At 41.7% G+C, this 24,808-nt stretch overlaps 2 protein-coding genes across 2 annotated transcripts; one reads left to right on the top strand and one right to left on the bottom strand.

Moving 5' to 3' along the window:
- Positions 1-1,948: 1,948 nt before the first annotated feature.
- On the bottom strand, positions 1,949-9,267 carry RPS7 (ribosomal protein S7). Its single transcript, XM_067294263.1, has 7 exons — positions 9,189-9,267; positions 8,452-8,533; positions 8,038-8,109; positions 6,205-6,348; positions 4,530-4,594; positions 2,661-2,811; positions 1,949-2,064 (listed from the first exon to the last, which is right to left on the bottom strand). The coding sequence occupies exons 2-7, from the start codon at positions 8,524-8,526 to the stop codon at positions 1,987-1,989; spliced, it is 585 nt and encodes a 194-aa protein (XP_067150364.1). The 5' UTR covers positions 8,527-8,533; positions 9,189-9,267; the 3' UTR covers positions 1,949-1,986.
- Positions 9,268-15,700: 6,433 nt separating this feature from the next.
- RNASEH1 (ribonuclease H1) lies at positions 15,701-24,808 on the top strand. Its single transcript, XM_067294262.1, has 8 exons — positions 15,701-15,848; positions 15,945-16,066; positions 16,624-16,818; positions 17,330-17,429; positions 17,907-17,961; positions 19,109-19,193; positions 21,812-21,936; positions 24,330-24,808. Exons 1-8 carry the CDS (start codon positions 15,739-15,741, stop codon positions 24,414-24,416), a joined length of 879 nt encoding a protein of 292 aa, XP_067150363.1. The 5' UTR covers positions 15,701-15,738; the 3' UTR covers positions 24,417-24,808.

Below are 24,808 nucleotides of genomic sequence, written 5' to 3'. Positions count from 1 at the left end.
AGAAGAGGTGATGCTACACAGCCACAGTAGACTCACCAACCTCTAAGGGTGTTAACATCTGGTAAGACAGGCACCCCCCAAACTGCTTCTTCCAACTCACAGTAGCAGGTTGGGTAGCATTTGCACAGGCTACCATCTATGGCTGCTGCAGCAGGAAGCCTAGTAATATGTCTGAAGGGAGACTAGAATTATTTTTTCAGTGTTTCCAACCTATAACACTCATTTTAACAATGAAAACTTGCATCCTAAAGTTACACTCCTTCTGCTGTAAGATCTTCAGTAATGACTCTCCAAGCAAGCAGCCAGGATTGAGGGTTATTATATACCTATTATTCCCCTCATTTAATTTTAGAGGGGAGGTTGATGAATTACTCCTACTGAATCATCCTTAGGCAATAAATAGCATAGGAATAAAGTTATACTCTGGAGACAGAAGTCTAAAGCAGGAATAAAAAGGCCTTAAGATAAGCAAGTTTCTTCAATAATACAGCCCACTTTTTTTGTGCAAACATTTAAGCCATATCAGTAAGTAGTAGGAAATTATTAAAACTAGGCACACGCTTTACTTTATTCTTTCTCTTTGCATTGTCTGTACCAAAAGTAACAGCCTACTACTATCTGCCCTGTGCTACTGAAGAGAAGTTACAGCATGTCTTAAAAAGCTTCACTTTTTCAAAGGCAAAAGCAATGCAGAACCTACTTCAACTTGTTAGTCTGCACAAGTGAAGAAGGCAGTAAAGAAAATTACAGTAAATGGGAAGATGTAAAAGGACACTGAACAGAACAGCCCTTGTCCCCTATTTTCAGGTTGGAAAGAGATGGAAGCTATTAAGAGCTGCTGGCTGACTGTTACACAATTAGCTCTCCAGCTAATAGGCCATCTCTGTAATTAGCTGCCTTTTACTGTGTTAAATGCTAATCCTAAGTAACAGGATAGCCTGTTCAGTAGAGTGAAACCCTACATTTATCTAGGCTGCTCAGGACACTTACATGGCTCAGTCCAAAGAGTCAAACGCTCCCCCGAGCGGAAAAAAAAGGTTACTTGGTGAAAGTGTTTCTCAATATTATTCAAGTTAAAAGTGTATTGCCTTCAGGGCACTACTGCATAGTCTTTAGCAGCTATGATGTACCTAGTCCTCCCCACCCTCTCTCCATCATATGGCTAAGAATGTACTGAACTATGTTAAAACACCATCTAAAAACACCATTCCAATAGCCATTCCCTCACCCCAGCATAACCATCCCTGCCTTCATTTATTATCCATGGTCTGAGGAGGACTACCCCAATACTGATAACATACATGGGTACTACTAACATATGGAGACATAAAAATCCATGCTTTCTGAAAGCAGGATCAATACCTAGAACACTAAAGTTTATGTCAAGCAAGATGTTCAAGCACTCAGAAATGAAAGTGTCTGCCCTTTTGTTCTGTTAAAGGTGGGACACTGCAAGACCTGCTTTTAGATACGAAATGGTATGTAATTCTGCCACTTAAACAGTAAGAAAGTTACCTCACACTTAAACTACGGCTTCTCAAAAATACAGTATTCAAACACTGTTTCAGATATGCCATTGCTCCATGTTTCAGAGGTCACAACTCCTGCTATGCAGACTTCTTCCAGTGTCAGGAACACGCAGGTATCCAACTTATATTCTTGTGTGCAAAACCCAGGAATGCCACTGCTCTACGGTAGCTTTCCACATTCTCCCTAAAAGGCGAGTCTCAGCATGTTTCATTTTATTTTTCTATGCCGATTCTTTTAACAGGATCATTCAGAGTCGTGTTGTGACAGCTTCAAGAATAAACTAAGAGGGCTACCATTAAAATCTCATAACTTAATGTTTTGATACACAAATGTCACTCATCTAGAAAGTAGAAGTCCCATGAGTCAGTTAATCCTCACCTATGTTTACAGAAGTAGAAATTTAAATGAGATTACTCTGTTATATGAACAGTTGTTTATTCAGCCATTTTTTGCACTTTACAGCTGGAATTCTGGAAACTCAAACACCACATCTTTGCCTGTGAGCTTCTTGTAGACACCAGAAAATGTTTCCACCTGTGAAGACAGACAATCTTGTTTATATAAGCTGTATAGGGAAGTAAAACGTATGTTAACACAGTTTAGGTACTATGACATTTCCCATGGTGTCTTCACTCTGAAGTGAACTGTCAGGCTGATTATTTTCTTCTAGATTAAGATAACTGTGTATTTATGTAGAAGGCCAATGTTTTCTGTAGACTGTTTAGAACTTCTTTGATTTGCAAGCAGACCTGGAAGAGCTGAGCTGTCCCAAATATGTACCCACAAAACCCAAGCCAAGTGATAGAAGACCTCAGGCTGTACCAAGCACATCAGCTTAAGTTCAAAACTAAGCAATCCACTCTAAAAAAGCCACTGTCTGTTCCCATGAAGGAACCAATATGGCTGGTTCACAATCCAGGGGTTTTGGCAAGTCTAGTTGAACCAGAACTTTAGTTCAAGAATTGTCTTGCCTAGATCTTTACCATCTTATTCCAAAGATTAATAGAAGCATCTCCATTGCCACAAGCCAAAAACCAGTCTTTTGCTGTATTACATAAGCAGCCCCTGAGGTGTTTCAGAATGCCACCCCATCCTGCATAAGGATGTACTTTTTTTTTTTTTTTTTTTACCTTGTGTTCAACATTGTTCTGTTGTGCTTTGTCCAAGTGGACTTTTATGAGTCTGCTGCCGTCCAGTTTTACGCGGATTCTCTTGCCCACAATTTCACTTGGGAAGACCAGATCTTCAAGAATGGCATCATGCACTGCAGTAAGTGTACGGCTGAAATGCCACATTTGTATCATTAAAACAAGTCCTCAAATCTGCAAAATTTTCTAGTCTGCCAAACTTTCTAGTCTGCAAAGGCTTAAGCTTTCCACACAAGCTTTTCCTGAAAATTTAGAGTTTTTCTACTGATACAGTGAGACAGTATCACACCTCTTCACAAGTCCTGCAAAAATAAACACTAAGTTCTACACTGTTTACAGAAGTTCAATGACTGTGTGAGAAAAATTCAACAGCCATGTTCTTGGCCTGTTAAATCACACACTGTTTTGCAGCAGAGTATTCACAAAATAATATCCAATACTGCCTTATAACAGCCCTTACTGCTACACAGTTAAGGAAAACTATTTAAATCAGAAATGAGTTTTCCCACCTGCAGTTTTGCTAGAGGCACTCACTGGAAGAGTTAAGTGTGCAAGTATCTTCAACTACACAGAGTATGTTCATAGGAGACCCAGTTTTGAAAACACTGGCTTCTTGTTCTGTCTAAAACGAAGTGGCTTAAAACTGCAAGATATTACAGGAAAAGTCTAGTTGGCAAGTTTGGCCCATGCTTAAAAGACAGTTGATACTGCCTACATTTGTGTTCTTGAATTTGCTCTTGAACAGTTTGAAAGTGAGCCACAATTAGAACAATGGAACCAAATTGTCTTAGTGTATAAATGGCTAATAAAATTTCCAGCTTCCCTATTTGCAGTGTTACAAGTATCACTAATAGCTAAGCCCTGTGTCTGGAGCAGCATTTGAACCCTTCAAAGATGGGGATAGCTAAAGGAGACAAACACTGTATTTCTGTACTTTGCAGTACACATACCAGTTTTATTACACTGCAAGTCTAACTTAGGTTGCTGAGAAAATGACAGCCTACGCACACTCTCCTTCCCTGCTGAATGTGGCAACATGCCACAGCTCCAACTTCTCCAGGCACCATGCAATACTAGTTTTAATGCAACAGGGGTGGTAGGAACATACACTCAAGGCACAACTGCAGCTAGATGAGTACCACGAAACTGCAGCTTTAAAATCCATGCTTGAAAATTTCAAAATCCAATTTTAAATATGACACAAGTATAACACTGTGGCTGGTAAAAGTTGCAGGAACATGCTACATTTTATAAGGAGGGCAAACTTTTAAGACCACACAACAATGTAGTAAGCTAGAGAACAGCAGAAAATAGGCACTGACACTCACACAGATGTAGCACAGTGTTACAGACCTAGCAATACCTCAAACTCAGACTGGGTGAGAGCAGGGAGGCCATTTAACACAACTGACTATACTACAACTGTTAGGTTCAGATTCAGCAAGACTACTTGTCCCCACACCCCTCTTCAGTCCCTCCCTTCTTCACTGCACTCCCCCCCCCCCCCCCCCATATGCCAGCCCAGCCATTTGTACAGAGCCTACTACGTGATGTGGTTCTTTCTATAGCTTCAAAAAGATTCTTGACAGCACAGTGTAGTAATAGAGAAAGCAGGCTGGGGATTCCTTCTTAAGCCAGCATTGCTGATTAGAAATTCAATACAGCTTTATCTGGAAATACAGATGGAGTTCTTTCTAAGAAATGCAATTTCAATACTATCAGGCTGTAAGACAGACTAAGGACAAGACCACCCAATCACTTCAGTGACTTTTCTCCAAGCTTTGACTAAACATTACTTTCTACCAGGTTACAAAGGACAGCTGTCATGTTGAATCAATATAATTTACTTACCTCCTGGGACGCTTTTGCTTGTTTTTTGTGCGGCTTTTTCTTGTTGGCTTGGGCAAAATCCTTCTCTGTTGGGGGAGGGAAGAAAAGATGTCTTTTCTCAGTAACTTTGTGTATACAACCAACTCAGAGTTCATATGAGGCTTTTTATTCTAACAGAAGCAGAGGCATAAAACACCAAAAAGGGAGACTCTTAAGTATGCCCAAAGCTACACCAACATTAAAACCAAATATTACTTGCAGAAGCTGAAATACTGCTACTGCTTTATTTCGCATCTAGTGATCCTGTGTTGAGCACACTGTACTGAAAGGTTCCTATTTTTCCCCCTCCCCGCCCAGCACATACAGTCAGGGTAGTTTGTTACTTCATATTAGCAATCTGAACACTATACTTCTTTGGAAAGAGTTCTCAAGGAATTTTACAAGGTATGTTTGATGGCGTTTATTCCCTTGCTTCACACTAAAGGCTGTCTCAGTCCCACAGAGAGCTAGGTCACATTTTCCTAAAACAGTAAGAATAGTTTGAATGAGATGTACAAAGCAATCCTAATCACACCCTGGTTTAAAGATAACCTGTTCTAAAAGCAGCATCTACAGGTGTTTACACCAGCCTGAATCAGTAAAGTTTATTTTCTATTTTCTTATCTGCAAGGATAGACATTTTAAAACCTTGACTATTAAATGCAGTTGCAGCCACTGTGCTATTTTCCATCAACACTTCATGGCTTCTCCATGACTATATTTAGAGCAGGGTTACTATAATCCAGACAAATTATTGTGTATTATTCAAAAGCCAGAGTGTTTCATTTACAAAACTAATCCTACATACATCATCTTCTAAAACATGGACTGTGATAGTAACAGGGAATTCTCATCCACTGAATTTAAGTGAACCAGAGGCATTTCATTACAAGAACTCTTCTTGTTGGCACAAAGATTCAGGGTAAGGTAATCTGGCTGCCTTAAAATCATGTTACCAAGAGTTTTCACTAAAGAGGTTCGGTCTAACAACTAATTGTCCACCCTACAGACATACCTCCAGAGTTTTTCTCCTCAGTATTGCCCACACAGCCATCTATTACCTTTCCCTGGCTTAGCTCCTCACCTCAGTTCTGAATCGAGGTGAAGTCTATTTAGGTCTTCTCTCCCTCTTTCCCTATGTTGAATTTTAAGTGCTTGGATTATGTCAGTGTATTAAAGCTCCTACTGGTATTTGTTTCCTCTTCTGATAAGTCTGTATTTGATCCCTGTTACTTTTAAGCTTTGCTTCTCAAACTTCTGAAGGAGTAACAGAGTTCAGAACAAGACAGTTCAGCTTCCTCCAAAGGGCTTCTACACATCTCACCAGCAAGTTTACACAGCTTTCATTGCTAGCTGAAATCATTTAGCTTACATCCACAGAAGGGCATTCATTACATTTCACGTTGATACAAAAATATGCATTATATCATCGTTACCTTGAATAAGACAAGACAAGAAGGGTAGTGTGGTACTGGAACAGGTTATCCAGAGAGGTTGTGGAATCTCCATCCTCGGATGTTTTCAAGACTCAGCTAGACAAAAGCCACAGCTGACCTGATCTAAAGCTGGCGACAGTCCTACTTCAAGCATGAGGCTGGACTAAATGACCTCCAGGGATCCCTTCAAACCAACATTTTTATGATTCTAAGTGTTTTACCTGAGCAATAAACACCACATGCTTTCCACTGAATTTCTTCTCCAGCTCACGAACTAGCCGCACCTGAATCTTCTGGAAAGATTTCAGCTGAGGAACTGGTACAAAGATAATGATGGCTTTTCTGCCACCACCCACTTCAATTTCCTGAAACAGAAGTAGAGATTAAATATTTAGCGCTCAAGGAGCAACAGTCAGTTTGATCACTAATCCCCTGAACAGACATCTGATTACTTTACTTACAGCTCTGAAAGAAAAACAGCATCAAATGAAACTACCTGCTTTAATGCATTAAAGAGCAAGCAATAAACAAAGCAAAAAAACCCCACCCTAAACAACAAAAAAACCCAACCACACTGCCAGAGCACAACTTCTGCCGTGGAAGAGTGACTGGGCAATCAATCCTGCCATTCCTCTCAAATTCACATCCTCTACACAGTTGAGCTCAAATTCATTCTGCAGGATGGGACTCAGGTGTCAAATTTTAATTATACTGACCATTCATCAAAAAATCTGCATTGCTCTTTACATGCTGTTGTCAAGTTTCCAAAGTTATTTGCGTCTAATATAGAAATGAAGCCAAAGTTCACAGTAGTAAATTTCATATCTATTCTCAATCCTCTTGAGTAGCTACTTCATGAAAGTCATCCTCCATCCACTATTTGCTAAGGCCTGCATCACTACTCAAACACCACATCACCTCCCCCTCCAAATGTCAGCAGGTTTATATCACACCAACATGGATTGTTTTCCCTGGTCTGTTTTTCTAATAGTTGATCAAAACTTAAGGAATCTGTAGAGATTCCGCTTCTCTCACGAACCTAGCCACAGAGACATGCTTATGCTCCAACAGAATACTGAATTGTTATTCGCAAGAAATGTTCACACATGACCTATTTCAGATGCCCATATTAGACTTCCCACAAGTAAGATTAAATGAACTAAATAATTAAGCTGCAAACCTATTTTTAAAAACTCATCATGGACAGTTACAATGCACTGCTGCACTTCAGTAACAAAACAATTCTTCTGAAGGGCCCTGGGCTTCATTTAAGTTAGTTCATGGGCCAAGCTAACATTTGCATTTCCAGATTTATTTATTTTTTTTAAACTTAATTATAATCAGTTATGCCTGTGCACATGTTGGTGGGCTTGCGCAAGCACCAAAGAACAGCCTGCTATGTCTGTGGCTACAACAGTCAGCTTCTGAAGTCCCATCCAATCTCCACAGCCAGCAAATTCTACCACTAATTTTGTCCCCACTTCAAGGATTCAGGTGCCAATATTTATACTGAAACTGAATTTACGAGAAGACCTAAACTACATTATCAAGTCAATTACCTTGACCTACCTCCTATTTGTTGCCCATTGCCCAAAATAGAGCCTACAACAAACCAATTTTAAGAAGAGCTATTATAATTTATGTTCCTGACAAAGATTCTTACAACACCTGCATTACTAATATCCACAAACAAGAAGTCAGTTTCAGATCTCAAATTCAGTTCTCAAAGTAAATTAGCACTTTTAAGCATTTTTATTTAAAATAATGAACTACCATATAAGTTCTTACAATGTCTTTTCAGAGCAATTCTTAAAACCCCCCCCAACTATTACAGAATCCCCCATGTTAACAGCAGATACCAGAAGATAAACCACAACAGCACTTAGTAAGAAAACCATAGGCCATTTTAAAGCAACAGCTAAACGCACCATCCAATTAGTACATTAACATCTGTACAAATTTAAAAAAAAAAAGAAAGAAAGAAAACACACCACCACAGAGCAAATCAGTAGACAATGCCAACAGCCATTCTTTGCAGAGAAAGTCCAGCCTACCTTAGCTGCTGTGATGTTCAACTCCCGCAGCTGAGCCTTTAAGTCAGAGTTCATTTCCAACTCCAGGAGAGCCTAGAGAAAAGGAAGTTGCAGAATAATTCATTCCATACAGTTCAGTTATTAAAAAAAAAAGCCTTGCGATTGAAGTCTGTCTACAGTGTCAGGAAGAATCTATACACTTTTTACCACAGTCTGTATCAGAAAACGTTTAACTTCCTATGAGCCACACTGTCAGACACAACAAGTGTTACTGGTGGGAACACAGTCTAACTATGACAGCTCCTAAGCAGAACTAGGAAAAAGAAACGTGTTTAGGCAGCATTAATCTCAAGACTTAAGCTCAAGACAACTGTCACAACATTGTTCCCATAACTTCTGGTTGGTTACAGAACAGCAGAAGAAAAACACACATACCTGGGATATACCAGACTCGAATTCATCTGGCTTCTCGCCATTAGGCTTCACGATCTTTGCGCTAGAGCTGAACATGGCCGTTCTGCAACCCAAAAGAACGTCTCAGTTGCCACCAGAAACACGCCAACTGCTACAGACACTGCGACGCCCCGCAATCCAGGGAGCCCTGGAATCCAGGCCTCCAGCCGGACGCTTCAAAACGAAGCCAGGGAGAGTCTCACGGGCCTCGCACACCCCAGCAACTCCAAGCACCCCATGCTGGGGGGACGGGGGACCGACTCCCCGCAGCCGACCGGCACAGGGCAGCAGCCGGCGCGCGGAGAGAGCGCAGGCCGCGGCGGCACCAGGCGTGTGCCCAGCGGGACGAGGCGCCAGGAGCGCGCCGCCCCGGCGAGCGGCGCGGCCGCGACCAGACCGCCGCAGCCCCACGTGCCGCCGGGGCCCCGGCCCCGCTCCGCTCCGGCCCCCTCCCCCGCGCCGGCGGCCCGGCCACGCAGCGGCCTCCCTGGGAGCGCGGCGGGCGCCGGCGCAGGGGGGGCGAGGGGGTCCCGCCGGCTGCCCTCCCCCAGCGCCGGGCGCCCCGGCGGCCATCGGGCCTCGGGCAGGCGGTAATCGGAGGCATCCCCGCCCGAGCGCTGCCGCGGGGAGCGCCGCTCCGCGCCCGGCGCCCTACTGCCACCGCCGCGGGGGGAAAGGCGCCGCCGCCGCCAAGGCCCGAGCAGGGCCCGGGCACCCACCTCTCTCAGCGCCGGCCTAGGAAAAGGGAGAGCTCTCGCGAGAGCGGCTCAGATCCCGGCCCGGGAAGGCCGCTCGCCCCGCCCACCCCCAGGCTGAAGCCAAACCAGGAAGTAGGGCAGAACGGACACCTACAGGCGCCGCAAGCCGCGAAGCACTTCCGCCAGAGCGAAGCCTACACGGACGCTCACAGTATTGGCCCGGCGCCTGCAAATGAGGTTATCACCAGCAGCTGAGTGAGGCACCCGCGCGGAGGGAGCAAAGCCGGGGCCGAGGAGGGAAAAGCCGCTGCAGTGTGGCGCATGCGCAGTGCCGCGGCAACGAGCTGGGGCGCTGTGCTCACCCCGCTGCCCGGGGGAAGTGGGTTTTATTCCTTTTTCTCTCTCTCTGATTTTTGTATTGTTTCTAAATTATATGTTAATCATAATTATTATGTCATTAAAATACATCGTTAATAATTTACAGGGCTGGAGCGTGGTCTCTGGCATTAGTACTGGGACTGCTCTCTGGCTCTGAGGGCTCATGGCGCAGAACCGGGCCCGTCTGCACAGATGAACTCTCCTCCCTGCTTCCCCCGATCAGCGGGGCCACGTCCAAACCGCCTACCCCGCAGTCCCCGGCACGGGCTCTCCCCTAACCTGGGAGCAGGTCTCGGCCGGGAGAGACAGCCGAAACCCTGCCAGGCAGCGGCTCGCAACTAGAGCGCAGGCAATCCCGTGCCAACTCAGTGCCGTGCCTTGGCTTCGTGTTGTGTGCTAATATAAGCACAACCTCTCAGTCGCTTGTACTGAAATAACGTCACAGTGCTCCAGGTCTCTAAAGAAAGAGCCATTAGACTAGAAATAATATGCAACTCTGTCTGTGATCAGGGACTAACTCAAGGTATAAGGGTCCCAGGCTCCGCATCTTCTCTCATTGCTGGAGGTGCTTTAAGCGCTGTGTTATTATCTAACAGAGAAAGCACCATTAACACTTCAATTACATGCTGCTAAAAAGAACAAACATACTCTAGTTTTGAAAGAAATGACTTACACGTTGATTCAGGTGAAAGTGCCAGGCTGTGCATCTCAAGTGGAGCAAAATCCTTGTGTTTTGGGACTTAGGCAAACAGGACAGGCTTCCCACCTCACCATTTCCCCGTTGGCTATTGTAGATAGTGTCCCTGCTCAGGAGACAGTCTCCTCCTGAGGCAGGTGTGCAGCTCTCCGCACCTGTGTCCTGCAAGCTGGGACACAGGCGTGTGGCTTCCCTAGCAGGGCCAGAAGCGCTCAGTTCTGACCTTTTTTTGAATCTGAGTTCTGTGCTCAGATTCCCTGAAGAAACCTGCAAGCAGCCAACTTTAACTTGTAATACCACATTTATAGTTTATTACCTTAAAAAAATCCTATAGTGGAGTAGTAGGCTGCTGTTGTAAACAGAAACAAAACTGCCAAGAAACCCCCCCTATGCTAATCAACCGAAGTATCTACAGAAGGCAGCCTATCCTGTTTGTATATTTGTAAGCATATTTGTATGCTTTTTGCTAAATTTATGATCACCAGCAAAGCAGATTGTTCAGTTACCATTTTTCTCCCAATTCACTCTTTTTTCCTTGCATGAATTCACAGAATGGGAAAAACTGCCTAACATATACTGATGTCCAGATTAGTGTTTATAGAGATTTGAAATTATCTAAACAACTGTAATAAGAATCTGGTTGCAGGGTAAAGAAAAAAAAGATAACTGGGAATTATCTCAGCATTCCAGTAGTCCACACTGAGTTTTTCACAGTCCACACTGTGCTACCCTAAGAGGGTCACACATAAGAGGGAGAATGACTAGATGGTATGCAGATGGATCAAAACTGGACCACTCAAGACATTAATGAAGAAATAAAGAAGTAATGTGACGACCTTCAGCTTCATGTCTCCATTATATTAGTGCTCCTGAATAGACCAGACCACTACATACGAGAAATGAGAGAACAAGGTGTAAAGAGAAGCTTCCATTCAAACACCCATTGTGCTTTAGGAGAAGGATGCAGCCTGTCAACAGCTATGTTGAATTTACTGAATAGATAATGCCTCATGTCAAAAGCAGCTGATAGGTTTTTAAGAATCATTGTGGATATGTGATCTTTAAAAGAAGCCGTGTCATTACCAAGTATTGCAATTAATGAGGTTCTTTCTTATACCATGCAAAGTCAGAATGGGTGGGGTCAAGAAGTGGAAAGAATAAATTAGTCAGGTGTGTTACACAAGCATCCAAAGAGCAGAAAGACAAGTCTCATGGTGCTATGAAGAAAATGATTTCATATAATCTGTGGAAGAAGCGAAGACAGACATCAAGAGACTTGTCTGGGTCACAGCCAACTCTAGAATCAGAAGCAAAATTCAAACACTTACTAATTCATGTCTTATAGGACCACAGTAACTTTTCAAAGTCCACTGGTAGACTGTTCCTCTAAGGGTCAACTGTATATTGTGATACCAGGCAATTACTACTTTGCAGCTTCACGGACACATGTTTTACACTGGAGCATTGGCAAGTCTTTTGTTCTGCAAGATCTTAGTTCTGTGAAGGCAGTTTGAGAAGCAGGAAGATACAATACCTCCTTCTTCCTCCTTTTTTTATTTTTAATCAAGGTAATGAAATGATGATATAATTTATACCTGCAGGGTATACTAAAGTGACCCCCTAGTGACCTATCTACCTAAAAGCTCAGTTTAAAGTAGGAGATACTTGCTTGATACAGGTCACATTACATTTTGCTTTAAAAGTTTATGTAGGGAACCACACTTTAGGTAAAAAATGGTACAGTAAAACATGGCTGAATTTATAGCAGAGAGTGTTGACAAGAATATTCATTCTCAGGTCATAGCTAAATGACCACTTTCATTCAACATAGTGCCACCATGCTGCCACCAAAACCCATGGACTTGCTCTCCTCCAATTTTCCCTAATTACTTATTCCCAATACCTACACTGTGGTAGCACAAGCATTTGTGCAGGTTTTGATTTGCAAAAATTGACTGCTGTATTTATATGTATATCTGATCAGCTCTTTCCAATTAAGATGGCTACACATGATTAGCCAGGTGTACCTGTGGCAATAAGTGCTAAACCAATTATGAAAACCACTTAGAGCCCAATCCATATATACATTTAAATTATTCTGTATTCAGATAAGTACAGCTTTTGTAAGTGGACCCTTCAACATTTAGGTGGGGACTAAATGTTTCACTTGGTGAGTTTTGCCACTCACTCTACAAAACTATGAGTTACAGAGCTGAAATGTCCTTTTTACCCTGATCTGACTGGAAAATTCCACAAATCCACTAATGATACAACAACAAGTGGACAAGTAGTGTAAAACAGCAATAAGTATTGCTTAGCCTAGCAGTGCTAAATGGCACAGTAGTAAAAATGCCAGCTGTCATATGGTATTCGAGATCTTGCTGTTCTACCACTGCAGCACAACAGCAATAAAAATATCAGCAACAGGAATGCTGAAGTAAAGGTATGATTAGATGATTATATGCAGTGTTACTAACAGGAAAAGCAATGAAGGTAAAGTGGATGGTATTCAGTGGACTTCAAAGTCATTTTTTTCTGTTTTGAATTTGAGCCTGCATGTTGGTCATAACAGCAGGAGAGTTACTGTTTCAGTCCTTGCATATAAATTGGATGTATGAATCTGTCTGTTCAGCCAAAGAATTACTGAGTGTAATAGGAGGTCTTTTCTCTCCTCATCACTTACTGCTGGTTGCTCTTTTATTATATCTTGCCTAAAGAAGACTACAAGTAATATAAATGTGTAAACCTGTAAGGAATGAGAAACCCATCTGCTATAGAAAGCCATAATTAAAAGAAAAGCTAACCAAGGGCAGTAATATACAAAATGTCACAAGCATGAAGTAGTGAAAAGCCTGAGAGTCTTAGTGGAAACCTTGACCAAGATAATTAATGTAAATAATCTTGATCTGAGAAAATCAGAAGTAAGCATTTTTCATAAGTAATAATATGAAGTCTCACAAATTAATTGGAAGAAGCAAGAAAAATGCGGTAATTATATTCTGATAGAACTCTGACCAAATTGTTTCTCTGTTCCACCAAGATCTGTCAAATACATAAGCTCTTTAATTTGGATAAGAGAGGTGTCATCCAACTGATAAGCATAGTAATGTTGAACCTATGGCTGCTCTTGTAACGGAAGGCAAAATTAACGTCAAAGTGGTTCACATTCTTGGCATTTTACTAAGCCACCCTTGTAAATCTCATTACGATGGTCTACCACTTTGTCATCCTGAGGCTGGCTTTGTTTTAATATACCAGAATTATGCTACAAGGGAAATCCACTAGCTGAAAACACAGCAGCTTGCATATGTTGGACTACTGTTGGAGGCAGTCACACTTGTGCTCCTATCTTCTATCCTGTGTTCTTACAGCGAGCCAAGCTGAGGTGCAGACATTAGGCACCTAGCCAAAACTCCCACCTTTTGTCTCCCAGGAGGTGACAGTCCCCAAATGAGGGCAGGTGAGAGGAGGTTGCAGCTGAGCCCAGGGTGGTGCGTGGGGCAGAAGAAGGAGGGCAGTGGGAAGCTCTCCAGCCTGTGCCCCTCTGAGCACAGCCCCACTGAAGGGGACGTGCCCAGCAGCAGCAGCTCCGCACTGCAGACCCCGGGCACACTCGAAGCAGCCGTTGTCAGGTTTCACGTCAAGCTGACCAGTGCAGAAGGTCATGGAACAGCAGAGAGGGTGGAACATCTGTTCCAACCTGAGATACACAGGATTTTTTAAAGTCTGATATATAGCACTGTCAGGGTATACACACTGATGCTACAAATCAATGTGTTAACTTTTAATCTCCTTTGACAAGGTAGTACTCATTATTCCAGAAGCCATTGCTATAAGGAGCTCAGCTGGAACACACAAGCTCTCCTTGATTTAAACGGTGGGATGTGCTAAGAGAACCAGTTCAATGACCTTAAGATCTAGACATTTTGATGTACTAAATATATTGACTTTTACACCACCTTTCAATGACGATCCTTCCTCAAATGTTTTTCAAGATGAGAAGGCTAAATGGGGATGAGGGATTTTTCAGCAAGTTCTAGGGGAATGTTTGCTCTTTGGTGATGCTCCATTCATTTTAATGACTCATTAGGGACCGAGAGTCCCTTGGAGCTCATTGTAGGACCAACATCATTACTTGGATAGGCAAGAAAGAACTTTAACAGAGGACATCAGTGAGATTTCATAGGTGTTTTAATAACCAAGGCTCTGATGCTTCACACTACTTCACTGGGTTTAATTTGCAACCAGAGCATGCCCCTGCAGAGCTTTTCATTTTGGAGAAAGGATCCAATTTGGAGACTGAATCAGGCAGAAAGACAGTGAAATTCTCCCAAACTGCACCCACAAAAGCAGCTTAAAATGCAACAACTGGACACTTTCCACCATAAATTGAGCATATTATGATTATGCATGTTTCCCGGTCTCTGCGGTCTTCCTCGCTTAGATCTGATACATTGCTAAGTTTCTTAAATGTAATCACCGGTTTGTGCACTGCTCCTTAAATATGTCACGACAATCCTCAGGCTTTCAGAATGAACAGGTTATGTGAACTTCCATAATATCATACATCCTTTCCTCTCCCAAAGCAAAGGTTAATATACAATTCCTGTGTTTTTTCATAGCAACTTTTGTGATGTTTAGTGCTTTCCTTAAAGTCTCTGTGGTTAAAATCATCGTATATGTAAGACTTGTATTTTAGCCCTAATGTTTATGCCACTCCCCCTGAAAATATGATAGAAGGCCAAGAAACAAATCAAAAGGTTTCCAATGTCATTTTTAAGCTCTTGAAATCTTTATGCCATTCTCCCACATTTGCTGAGCCTAATGCACAATTTTCAATGCTTTTGCTTGCTTACTGAAACAATGTCCCCTGGGCATCAGCGTTAACACACTGTGAGACAAATGGTTCAATCCACTCCTCTGATAATGCCTGCCTCAGATCCATCTGCATGAGGCCAGGCTAGATAAACCTGCATTACTCCATCTGTGCCAGCCAGGGATCAACGGTGTTGGTGGTTTGTTCTCAGAAATACAAAGGGGGGGTGCTGAAGTCCGTGCAAGGTGCCAGCATAGCGACCCCGTGCCCCTGTGTGCTTGAAAGCCAGCTGGTGTCACCGAACGAGGAAGTAGCGACCCAGCCAAGTAGCGACCCAGCCACTTCTATGGACGTGCCTGTAAAATCATGATGAAAACCGCTTTTTCTGTAGTTTGGCCTCAGTCGCGACCCGTAGCGGAAAGTGGTTCTGGCCGATGCGCTTTCCGTTCTCTCGCGCACCGCGACTCCCAAGCGAGAGCCGCCGCCGCGCGTGCGCAGGAGGGGAGCGGGGCCCCGTCTCCGGGGTGAGACCGCAGCGCGCCTGCGCCGCCGAGCGGGCGGCGCGTGCGCCGTGGCAGTGGGAGCGGCGGCGGGCGCTGCGGGCAGCGGGTGCGGTGCCCGGGGAGGGGTCGCCGGGGCGGGGCGCGCCGGGGCGGGGCGGATGGCGGCGGCGCCGCGCCATGTTGCGGTGGCTCGTCGCGGTGCTCAGTCACGCCTGTTTCGTCTCCAAGGGCGGCAGCATGTTCTACGCGGTGCGGCGGGGCCGGCGGACGGGCGTCTACCGCACGTGGTAAGGGCCTCGCCCGGCGCCGCCGCCGGGGCAGCGCGGGGAGCGGCAGCCGGGCCGGCCCCGGGCGCCGCTCACCCGCCGCCGCCTGTGTTGCAGGGCGGAGTGCCAGGAGCAGGTGAACAAGTTCCCCTCCGCCAGCTTCAAGAAGTTCGCCACCGAGAAGGATGCCTGGGCCTTCGTGGGCGCCGGCCCCGCGGCGCAGCAGCCCGAGGCGGCAGGTAGCACGTCCTCCCTTCGTCCCCGCCTCGCTCCCGCTGCGCCGCCGGTTGCTGGGGGGAGGGGGGTTGCTGCGCACTGGCGCGTCCTTCCTCAGCTCCTACGGCTCTGTACGAGGTGAAGGACCCCCCCCCCCGTCTTCTGTGCGGCATCTGTGCGATCCCTTAGTGCAGCTTATACCCGAAGGTGGATGGCGACTTCTGTTTAATGTCCCTTGAACGCCTTATTACTGTCAAAGTGCAGTGGTGGTCCTAGAATCCTGTGCAATAAAAACATTTCTGTAGGCACCTGGAGAGTGTTGCTTGTAGCATGTCTGGTCTTAATTAAGGGCTGTCATGTATGTGTCTTAACTTAAGTTTGACCTAGAATTAAGAATGACTTGTGTATACGTGTTTGTCTTTCCTATAATATTTTTTTGGGGGTGGAGGGGTGTCAAATATAGCAGACTTGGATTACTATTAGGTGAGAAACGTTGTCCTTGAAAACAGTCATTCTGAATAAAATTTGACTCTTATGTATGACTCAACTTTCTTTTTTTTTTTTTTTCTTTCTTCTTAAGAGACACATGGTTCTTCAATTATAACACAGGAAAATGCTAGCCATAGAGAGGAACCAGAAACAGACGTTTTGTGTTGTAATAAATGCAAGAGGCCATATGAACAGTCTACAACTGAAGAACATGATCCAAAACGTGTAAAACACGATGAAACATATTTAGTGCCAACAGGCAGTGAAGATAAATTTTCATACATGGGTAAGCTCTTTTATTATTTCTATGACTTTTTTTTTTTTTTGAGTTCTTCATACTCTTGTAATTAATGAGATTAAATATTAAAGGGCTTTTAGAGAGGTTTGATGAGACTAGAAGTACCAGTCCCAGTGTCACAGTGTTTCTTTTTAAAATGGAAATTTGAACTATCTTCACTTTCTGTTTTCATACATCTGTATTTAAATATCAGGTCTATCTGGTAAGCTTAGTCTTGACTGAAGAAGGTGGGAACTGTAGTGAGAATATGGAACTCTAGGCAGAGATGCTTTTTGAGGCTTGACTGCAATTTGGGAGCAGTGAGGGTATAAAGCTGCAGTCAGATTTCTGGTGTTGTGCTTTACTAATTTATATGGCTTCTCAGATAACATTTTGAAGGGCTCTTTGTAGAGGGATATTTTGGGAATTAATCTGCTTGCAGACTTTTTTTTCTGCTTAAAGATGGGGCTGCATCTTTGAAGAACTACTTGAGCTTCTGATTTTGATAATTCTTTTGTAGGTGACTTTGCAGTTGTTTATACGGATGGTTGCTGCTCAGGTAATGGACGTAATAGGGCACGTGCTGGAATAGGTGTCTACTGGGGACCAGGCCACCCTTTGTAAGTAGCTGGTTGGCTTATTCATTTAAAAAAGAGAAGTACGCTAATGTTTTGTGTATGACTTACAACACAGCCTCCTTTTGAGTATGAAACCCTGCTGTTAAGACTCCTCTTAGTACTATGAGAGTAGTGAGTTACTGAGAGCAACAGAGATCAGCTTTTCTAGGAAGTAAGAGTGTGGGGAAAATCAACTGGAAATAATATTTTTAGGGGATGAAGTTATAATCTAAGGGATGCAGAAAGCTTTAAAATAATTGTAGACACACAGAGAAGACAATAAAGGTAACTGCCTATTGACAGTAGGTCAAAATATGCTTGTCACGCTATCTAGATGCAAGTTACAACTAGAATCTCCATCCATCTTCCTTTATATAAAAAAAAAAATTAGCTCTCGTCTTTATTTTTCTAATGAGCAGTGATTGTACACTACCATGAACACTTTGAATAACTGATGTACTATTTGTTCCATGATCACAGAAATACCAGTGAAAGACTTCCTGGACGGCAGACTAATCAAAGAGCTGAAATACATGTAAGTAGTAAGCATCATAAAATGCCTCTGCATGTGGAACAGAATAGTATACTCACGACTATTTCAACTCTAGTCTTTAGAAACCAGTTACAGAGCTGTGAGAGAAGTATGTAGAACATTGGAGTTAAGGCTTGAAACAAATACTTCTTTTCAGGTTTTATTGATCCTTACTGGATTTGAAAAAGGAGTAACTCACCTTGGAAAATGCCCAAATGTCATCATGCCAATCATAAATATTTGCCTTGCATTAGGAAAGCCTGGTTTTCAAATCTGTACAGTATCCTTTGTGTTTATAAGGTGTATGCCTCAGACCTTAGGGTGAGAGCTGTTTATTGGTGGTTAAGAGGAGATTTCCCTGCCTTTTGTGATAGGATCGGAATGTCGCATTTCTTAGCTAAGGATGACAAACTATTGTGGGCTCTCAGGAGTAATTTCTTGTTTTGTTGTTGGCAACAGCAGATTTAGTCTCACCTTTTGCTGTTGGCAACAGCAGATTTAATCTCTCTTTTATCATCATAGTTCTGGTAGTGCTGCTACCCTGCACTGGTGTTAGGAGGTAAAATGGAATGGGAAACTGGTCTGCTTTAAAAAAAAATAAATAAAAAATACAAGGAATTCCATTTAGTGAGGGACAAGCAAAAGTGATGGTGGTGTGTCAGGAGCCAAACTTATCACTGGAGAGCTTTTCAGCTCTCCATTGAGACCTAACTTTTTCTAGCTTTTCTTAATACACTTCTTGGCAACAAAAAAAGAAAAACCTTTTAGGTATGGCCAAACTGTTGGAACTGAGATGAATCCTTGCTCCCCAGAGTTATGGAGAAGATGGCTAAAACTTTCTGTGTGGTTGATAGACCCTTGGATAGTTAAACATTTGGGCAGAGAGCTGCTCCTGCACTCCAGAATTGAAGGACAGGAATTTTTTCTTTGCTAATGAAACTTAAGAGGCTTCTTTGTTTGTCTTACGCATGCAGATGACCACTTAATTTTGGGAATCTCTGCTCTAAAGCATGTTAGTACTCACTGATGGAGAGACTACAGTAGTATTCTCTGTTATTCTTGTGTATTGATATCAAATATTTTGTTGGTATTTTAACTGTATCTGTTCAAAACCTGTTCTGAACTGTGATTCTATTGAAATATTCTTAAGGCAGCCTGCAAAGCAATAGAGCAAGCAAAGAGTCAAAACATCAAGAAACTAATTATCTACACTGATAGCAAGTTCACTATTAATGGTAAGTTAATGATTTTAGTTTTCCTGATTCTTAAAGATGCAGTGCACACCCCTTCATTATGTAAGGTCCACAGAATGTCCTGGGAACTGCAGTGAGGAATATAAGGAAGAGAATGCAAAGCTTATTTCAGTACTCATGACTGCTTGGGGAAAAACTTCCAAAATATTGCAGGGGTTACTTCACTGGATGAAATACAAGCAGAGACATAGTTATAGTAAAGAATGGCAGAAACAACTAAAGCATTTTTGTAAGTAAGTCAGACTTTCAGTATGACAGATGGAGCCTACAAAAATGTTGTTCTTGTATGTTTTGCTAAGGATGACCAGGAGAGTACTCAGAAGTTGCCCTAGTGACCCTGTGTGGTTTTTTTTTTTTTTTTTTTTTTTTTTTCCTCCTTGGTTTGGAGAGGATGTCTTAATAGGCAAATCTGAAGTATACTGACGTTTTTCTGCTTTTTACATCTAGAATGCACTTCCAAGCTTTCAGGCTGCTCTAGAAGACTATCTAGAGTTAGTATGCGCTCAGAGTTTGTTTAAGGCTTCACCTTCATCCAAAGATGTGGAAAACTTAATTTTATTTCCCAGCAATTCCTTATGATGCAGGCAGTAAGACTTAATGTCTGAATAAAACTGCTTCTCCTTTTCCCTACAGCCTCAGATTTCATACAGTTTAGAAGCATCACAGAAATAAGTATCTCTATTTGTATTGCGCACTTTAACAAAGGGTATACTTACGTTAGTTGTTTTCAGGTCACTTTGGAGCATTTGTGAGATTACTATTAAACAAAGACTTAGTGGAACTCTTGATCTAAAACTAAAATTTGCTTTTTTACACTTCAGTTTTGGAAAGGTGAGCATCTTAATTCTAGGATTAAGTTCCTGCACTTAGAAGTGCTAACACTGAATGTAATTGTGTGTTTTATTACTTGTTGCTAATAAAATAACTGAATGACTTTATGTTAAAAATCTTTCTATCTTTTTCTCCAAACAAAAAATCATTCTGCTGCCTGCCTGGAAGCTCCCTGATTTGTGAAAGTGGAGGAGTAGGAAGAAAGAATATAATTTTTCCTTTATTCAGGTGGCTTATGCTTAGCAGGAAAGCAAAATGTATTTTGAAACAATCTGATGTCACCATAACTAGCAATACTCTGGAAAAGCCAGAAAGCTGCTAAGTAGGGAAAAGTGAATTCTGGTCAAAGAAAGACTTGCTGGAGATGTCACTTGCTGCTTGTTTCAAATTCTGCTGGCTTGCATGTGTATGGAAGAGGCTTTTTAATAAGGTTGCTAAATGGAAAGTACCAAGGGATTTATAAACTAGAAGCAGGAGGACAGAGCATAGTAGAGAAAGGGAGAGTAAATGTTAAGAAACAATTTCAAGGACTGTCTCAAATATTTCAGATGAGTAGCTTATTTTTCCCAAAAGATTTGAGTATAGCATTTCCTGTAGGAGCAGGGTGTGTGTTTTAGTCTCTGCTAGAAACATTCTGAAAAAGGGAGGAGTAAATGGAAGAGCCTCTGCTCAGGTAGAGCTCATGTTCAGGGCTGGGTGTCGCATGCTGATCAGTGGAATCCAATTGCCTAATTTGTGCCAAAATGCAAGTTCTCCAAAGCAGTATGGAGGAAAAAAGCATCTTTGCAGTTGTTTGCTTTGTGGAAGAAAAGTCTATAACATCTATTGTTCTGTGAAACTGGTGTTACGAAGGATGAAAATATGATATGTTGGATAAAATTCCAGTTAAGCTTTGGTATGAGGGAGGAAAATAAGAATCTTTGGGTGCAGTCTACTGTATTTTTTGCTGGCAGTGTTCTCTTGCATTTTGGGTCTCTGAGGTGCAAGTTTCACTTCAGTTTAATCAAAGTTATTTTTAAAAGTAATTCCTAGTCACTTTTACAAATATAACAGAAAGAAGCTTGCCATTAAGTACAAGTGGTTGTGGTATGGTGTGTTTTGGGGGAGATTTTGTATACAAGGTTGGTGAATGCAGTTTGTTTGCTGTAGAAGCAGTAAGGGTGTCTTACACTGTCCAGACCAGCGAAGGTATGTTTAAAAAACTTCCTCGTTTAAGGAGTCTTATAGTAAATTTTTTTGACCAACAGTGAATGTCTGTCTGCCTCTTCCATGTTAAAAATCTTGATCTGTAGAAATAGGCTTATGTAACCGTTTTCTGAAATATTCTGTTTAGTATGCAGGAGCCATAGGACAGGTGGCCATCTATTCTTCCTGTATGTGTGCAAGTGTCTCTTTGTCCTCTCAAAAGTAGAGCTATTCAGATCTGTTTTAGGTTACTATACCATCAGGCAAATCATTAATTTCAATTCACTGAAGTTCATGTGATAATTTTATGTGCAATATGTACCTAAACTTGTAGTCTTTAAAATAAATGTCCATACAGGAAAATATTGCCAGGTAGTTCAAGTAATGATGAAAAAACACAGTCCTGAATAACAGTAGTAGAGAACCAGACAAGAAAATCCTCTACCTCTTATATCTTTGCCTGACATTTTGTACACGGTTACTGTCTTCATAGAGGAAGATTGTTTCTGCAAGGCTGTTCACTCTGTCTTGGTTCTTGCTTGATTCTTCCACAGTGTTGTTATGGTAATACTCCCTTTGCATAGGTATTACGAGTTGGGTTGACAACTGGAAAACAAATGGCTGGAGAACAAGTTCAGGAGGAAGTGTAATAAATAAAGAAGATTTTGAAAGACTAGATAATCTATCAAAAGGCATAGAGATTCAGTGGGTAAGCACCTCATTTATTATTCTGAATAACACCTTAAACCCTCTTCTTTGTTATGGTCATACTTCTAAGATTTTGGAATTTTATAGAGCATAATATTGTTGCACATCCTTAAATATGAAGAAGTTGCTTATTTCATTCAAAGCAAGTAAAATTATTACTTAAATATAAGCAAATCTCTTGGAACTACTGTTTTGTTATTAAAGCACTTGTTTATATTTGCTTGCTGTCTTTCGTTACTTCTTAGAAAATGCCTGTAATAATTATTGTTAATTTGTTTGAACTGTTAATAGGAGAAATTTCTGTTCCTGGAAATCTCAGTTTAAAACATATCTGCTATCTTTTGAGTTGTAGCTCTGATTCTGGATTTGCATTTCAGAATTCTTTATATGCTGGTTCTTTAGTGCAACTTGATCAAATGAGTTCTTCAAACTGGGGAAAACTGGAGAGTATAACCCCAAATAAACTAATTCCAATTTCCTGTACTGTAATTGCCCCTTCCCCCCCCCCCCAAAGAAAACCGAGCATAAAAGGTATTAAAAATACCCAGTTTTAGTTTGCAATTGTTCAGCTCTTCAATAAAGAACTAAAATAACTTCTTTGCTGGTATTCCTGATAAAACATATATTTTTTTTGTAACCTCAAATTTAGAGGGGGAAGACATTCACCTACAACATTTAGCACTGAAATTAAAACCTAGCCAAAGTGAAAGTATTGGCTCTAGAAGCAAATCTGTGTACCATTGACTTAATTGCTATTAATAGTATATTTATTTGGCTTCTGCCTTTATTCTGTGGAAAACAGGAAGGGATGGATTTTTTTTTTTTAATTTGTACTTTTCCCATGGGAAAGCTATTACAAATATCTTTGTGTATGTTCTTCTGTGTTCTGGAGTTGGCCACCATATCTTAAAGGTTGATTTAATTTTATGTAGTTACTCCTATTATCTATTGAGTAGAAGAAATTGTAAAAATCTACATCTAAGGCCAAAGTTCAGGTGCCCTTAATGTATTTCGTATAAAAGAAAAATCGAACACTCATTACATCTGAATCTCCTAAAATGGAGAAAGATACTTTTTCCAGGCAGAGCAGTGTACTCGGGCACTTCTTTATGGTAATGTGCTCCATACAGTTTTTCCTCTGTACTCTAGAAAAGCTGCTGGGGGTGGGGGGGGAATAAATAGATGGAACACTGTGAATTTAAGGAAACAATCAAATGCAACAAGATAATGCTTGCCTTAGTCTGAAGTGGGGTAGTGCTGCACTATATGTGTAGTCTCTATGAGGGCCAGATGGTGAACATCTATTTTTGGGTTTGGAGAAAATAGCCAGAAGTGTTACTGTTAGACGTAGTGTTAGGTTATAGCATATAACGTGGTGTTTGTTTGTTTAAAAAAAAAAAAAAAAAAGGCTTGGGGCTGCTGTGGCAGTTTGCTTGATGTGAGATGTGTTTTCTTCCAGTTTGTGTTTTGGCATCTGTAAGCTGTAGTCTTAAAAATGAGTTACATATAAGCCACCTGTGAAACTCTGGGGCCAACTGGAAAACAAGCTAGCACTGTATACCTCAGGTAGTTTATGTATAAAATATAATGTATTAAATATTCTGAGAAGTGTGTTCAACATATGTTTGGATTTGTGTTGCCTATGTGTAGATATCTGAGTAAAATTTAGGCTATTGGCTTTTAACTAGTTCAATTTATCTGAAAAAAAAAATCTTTTCAGTGTTGTGCTGCTGCACTTGCTTCCTTCTTGCAGCCAAACACATTAATGGGTATCTCCATGTTGGGTCACTGATCTCGCAAGCACTTCATGCTCCTTTTCTCTCAGATCTTGTCAAATGGCAAGCTTTGATTGCAGCTCTGCCCACCCTGACAAGGATAAATTTAGGGTTGAGAGGGTTTTTTCAGTTTCTAATTGTTGAAAAATGGATGGTTAAGACATTATCTAAAAATCTTTCTGCCTCCTGAGTGCTGTGCCCATCATGGCTATTGATCTTAGTGGCACAGAGGTCTCTGACTTTGTGGGAAAAGACTAATTTGGTTTAAGCACTGAATGCAGAGGGTTTTTCTTTCACCCTCCTGGAAGTGGGACTCTGCTTTTGAGTTGTAGGGTCTAAGTTTTACTGCTGCTCTCTTAAAGGCTTTTCTTAAAGGCTAGGTTAGGTGGTTCCTTGCCTAGTTCACCACTCTTCACAAAGTAGTTCTTCACAGTTTGGCAAGACAATTTTGTTAGTTCTAGGAGGGCTATGAGCATTACTGGGAAGGACACCTAAGGACTGAATCTGAGGAGAATACTGCTCTAAGGAGGTGCTACTATACAATGAATAGAAGTGTATTTTTTTCCTGTTTGTCTTGATTTCTTGTATGTATAACATTCCTGTACTCTTATTTTAACAGATGCATATTCCTGGTCATGCTGGCTTCCGAGGAAATGAAGAAGCTGATAGACTAGCAAGAGAAGGAGCGGATAAACAAAAATTGTGACATATTGGGACTAGAAGCTATTGCAGTCGGAGGAAAAGGACTAACATCGCAATGGCAGCTTGACCTGTTGTAATTATTTCAGAGCTGAACTTCGAACTGTACTTCTACATGGCCTGAAACTTTAAACATGTACCAACTTATGAGGAAAAAAAACACACGTTTTCTTTCTATAGTGTTTGTTTTACAATCAAGTCAATATTTAGTTACTGGTATACAGCGTTTGCTTTTTCTCCATCTTACTGAAGCACTGCTGTCAATGTTTTTTAGCTGTCTCATATAGACTTTTGGATTCACTATATGTGAGACTTCTGATGAGATAATATTAAATTGTTATCCTGACTTAAGCGTTCTGTATTTCCCTCTTAGTGAAATAAATTTAACTTTTGTATAGA

The sequence above is a fragment of the Apteryx mantelli genome, chromosome 3, assembly GCF_036417845.1.
Source record: "Apteryx mantelli isolate bAptMan1 chromosome 3, bAptMan1.hap1, whole genome shotgun sequence".
In the NCBI taxonomy this organism is placed as follows: domain Eukaryota; kingdom Metazoa; phylum Chordata; class Aves; order Apterygiformes; family Apterygidae; genus Apteryx; species Apteryx mantelli.
This window is presented reverse-complemented; position numbering and strand designations above follow the sequence as displayed.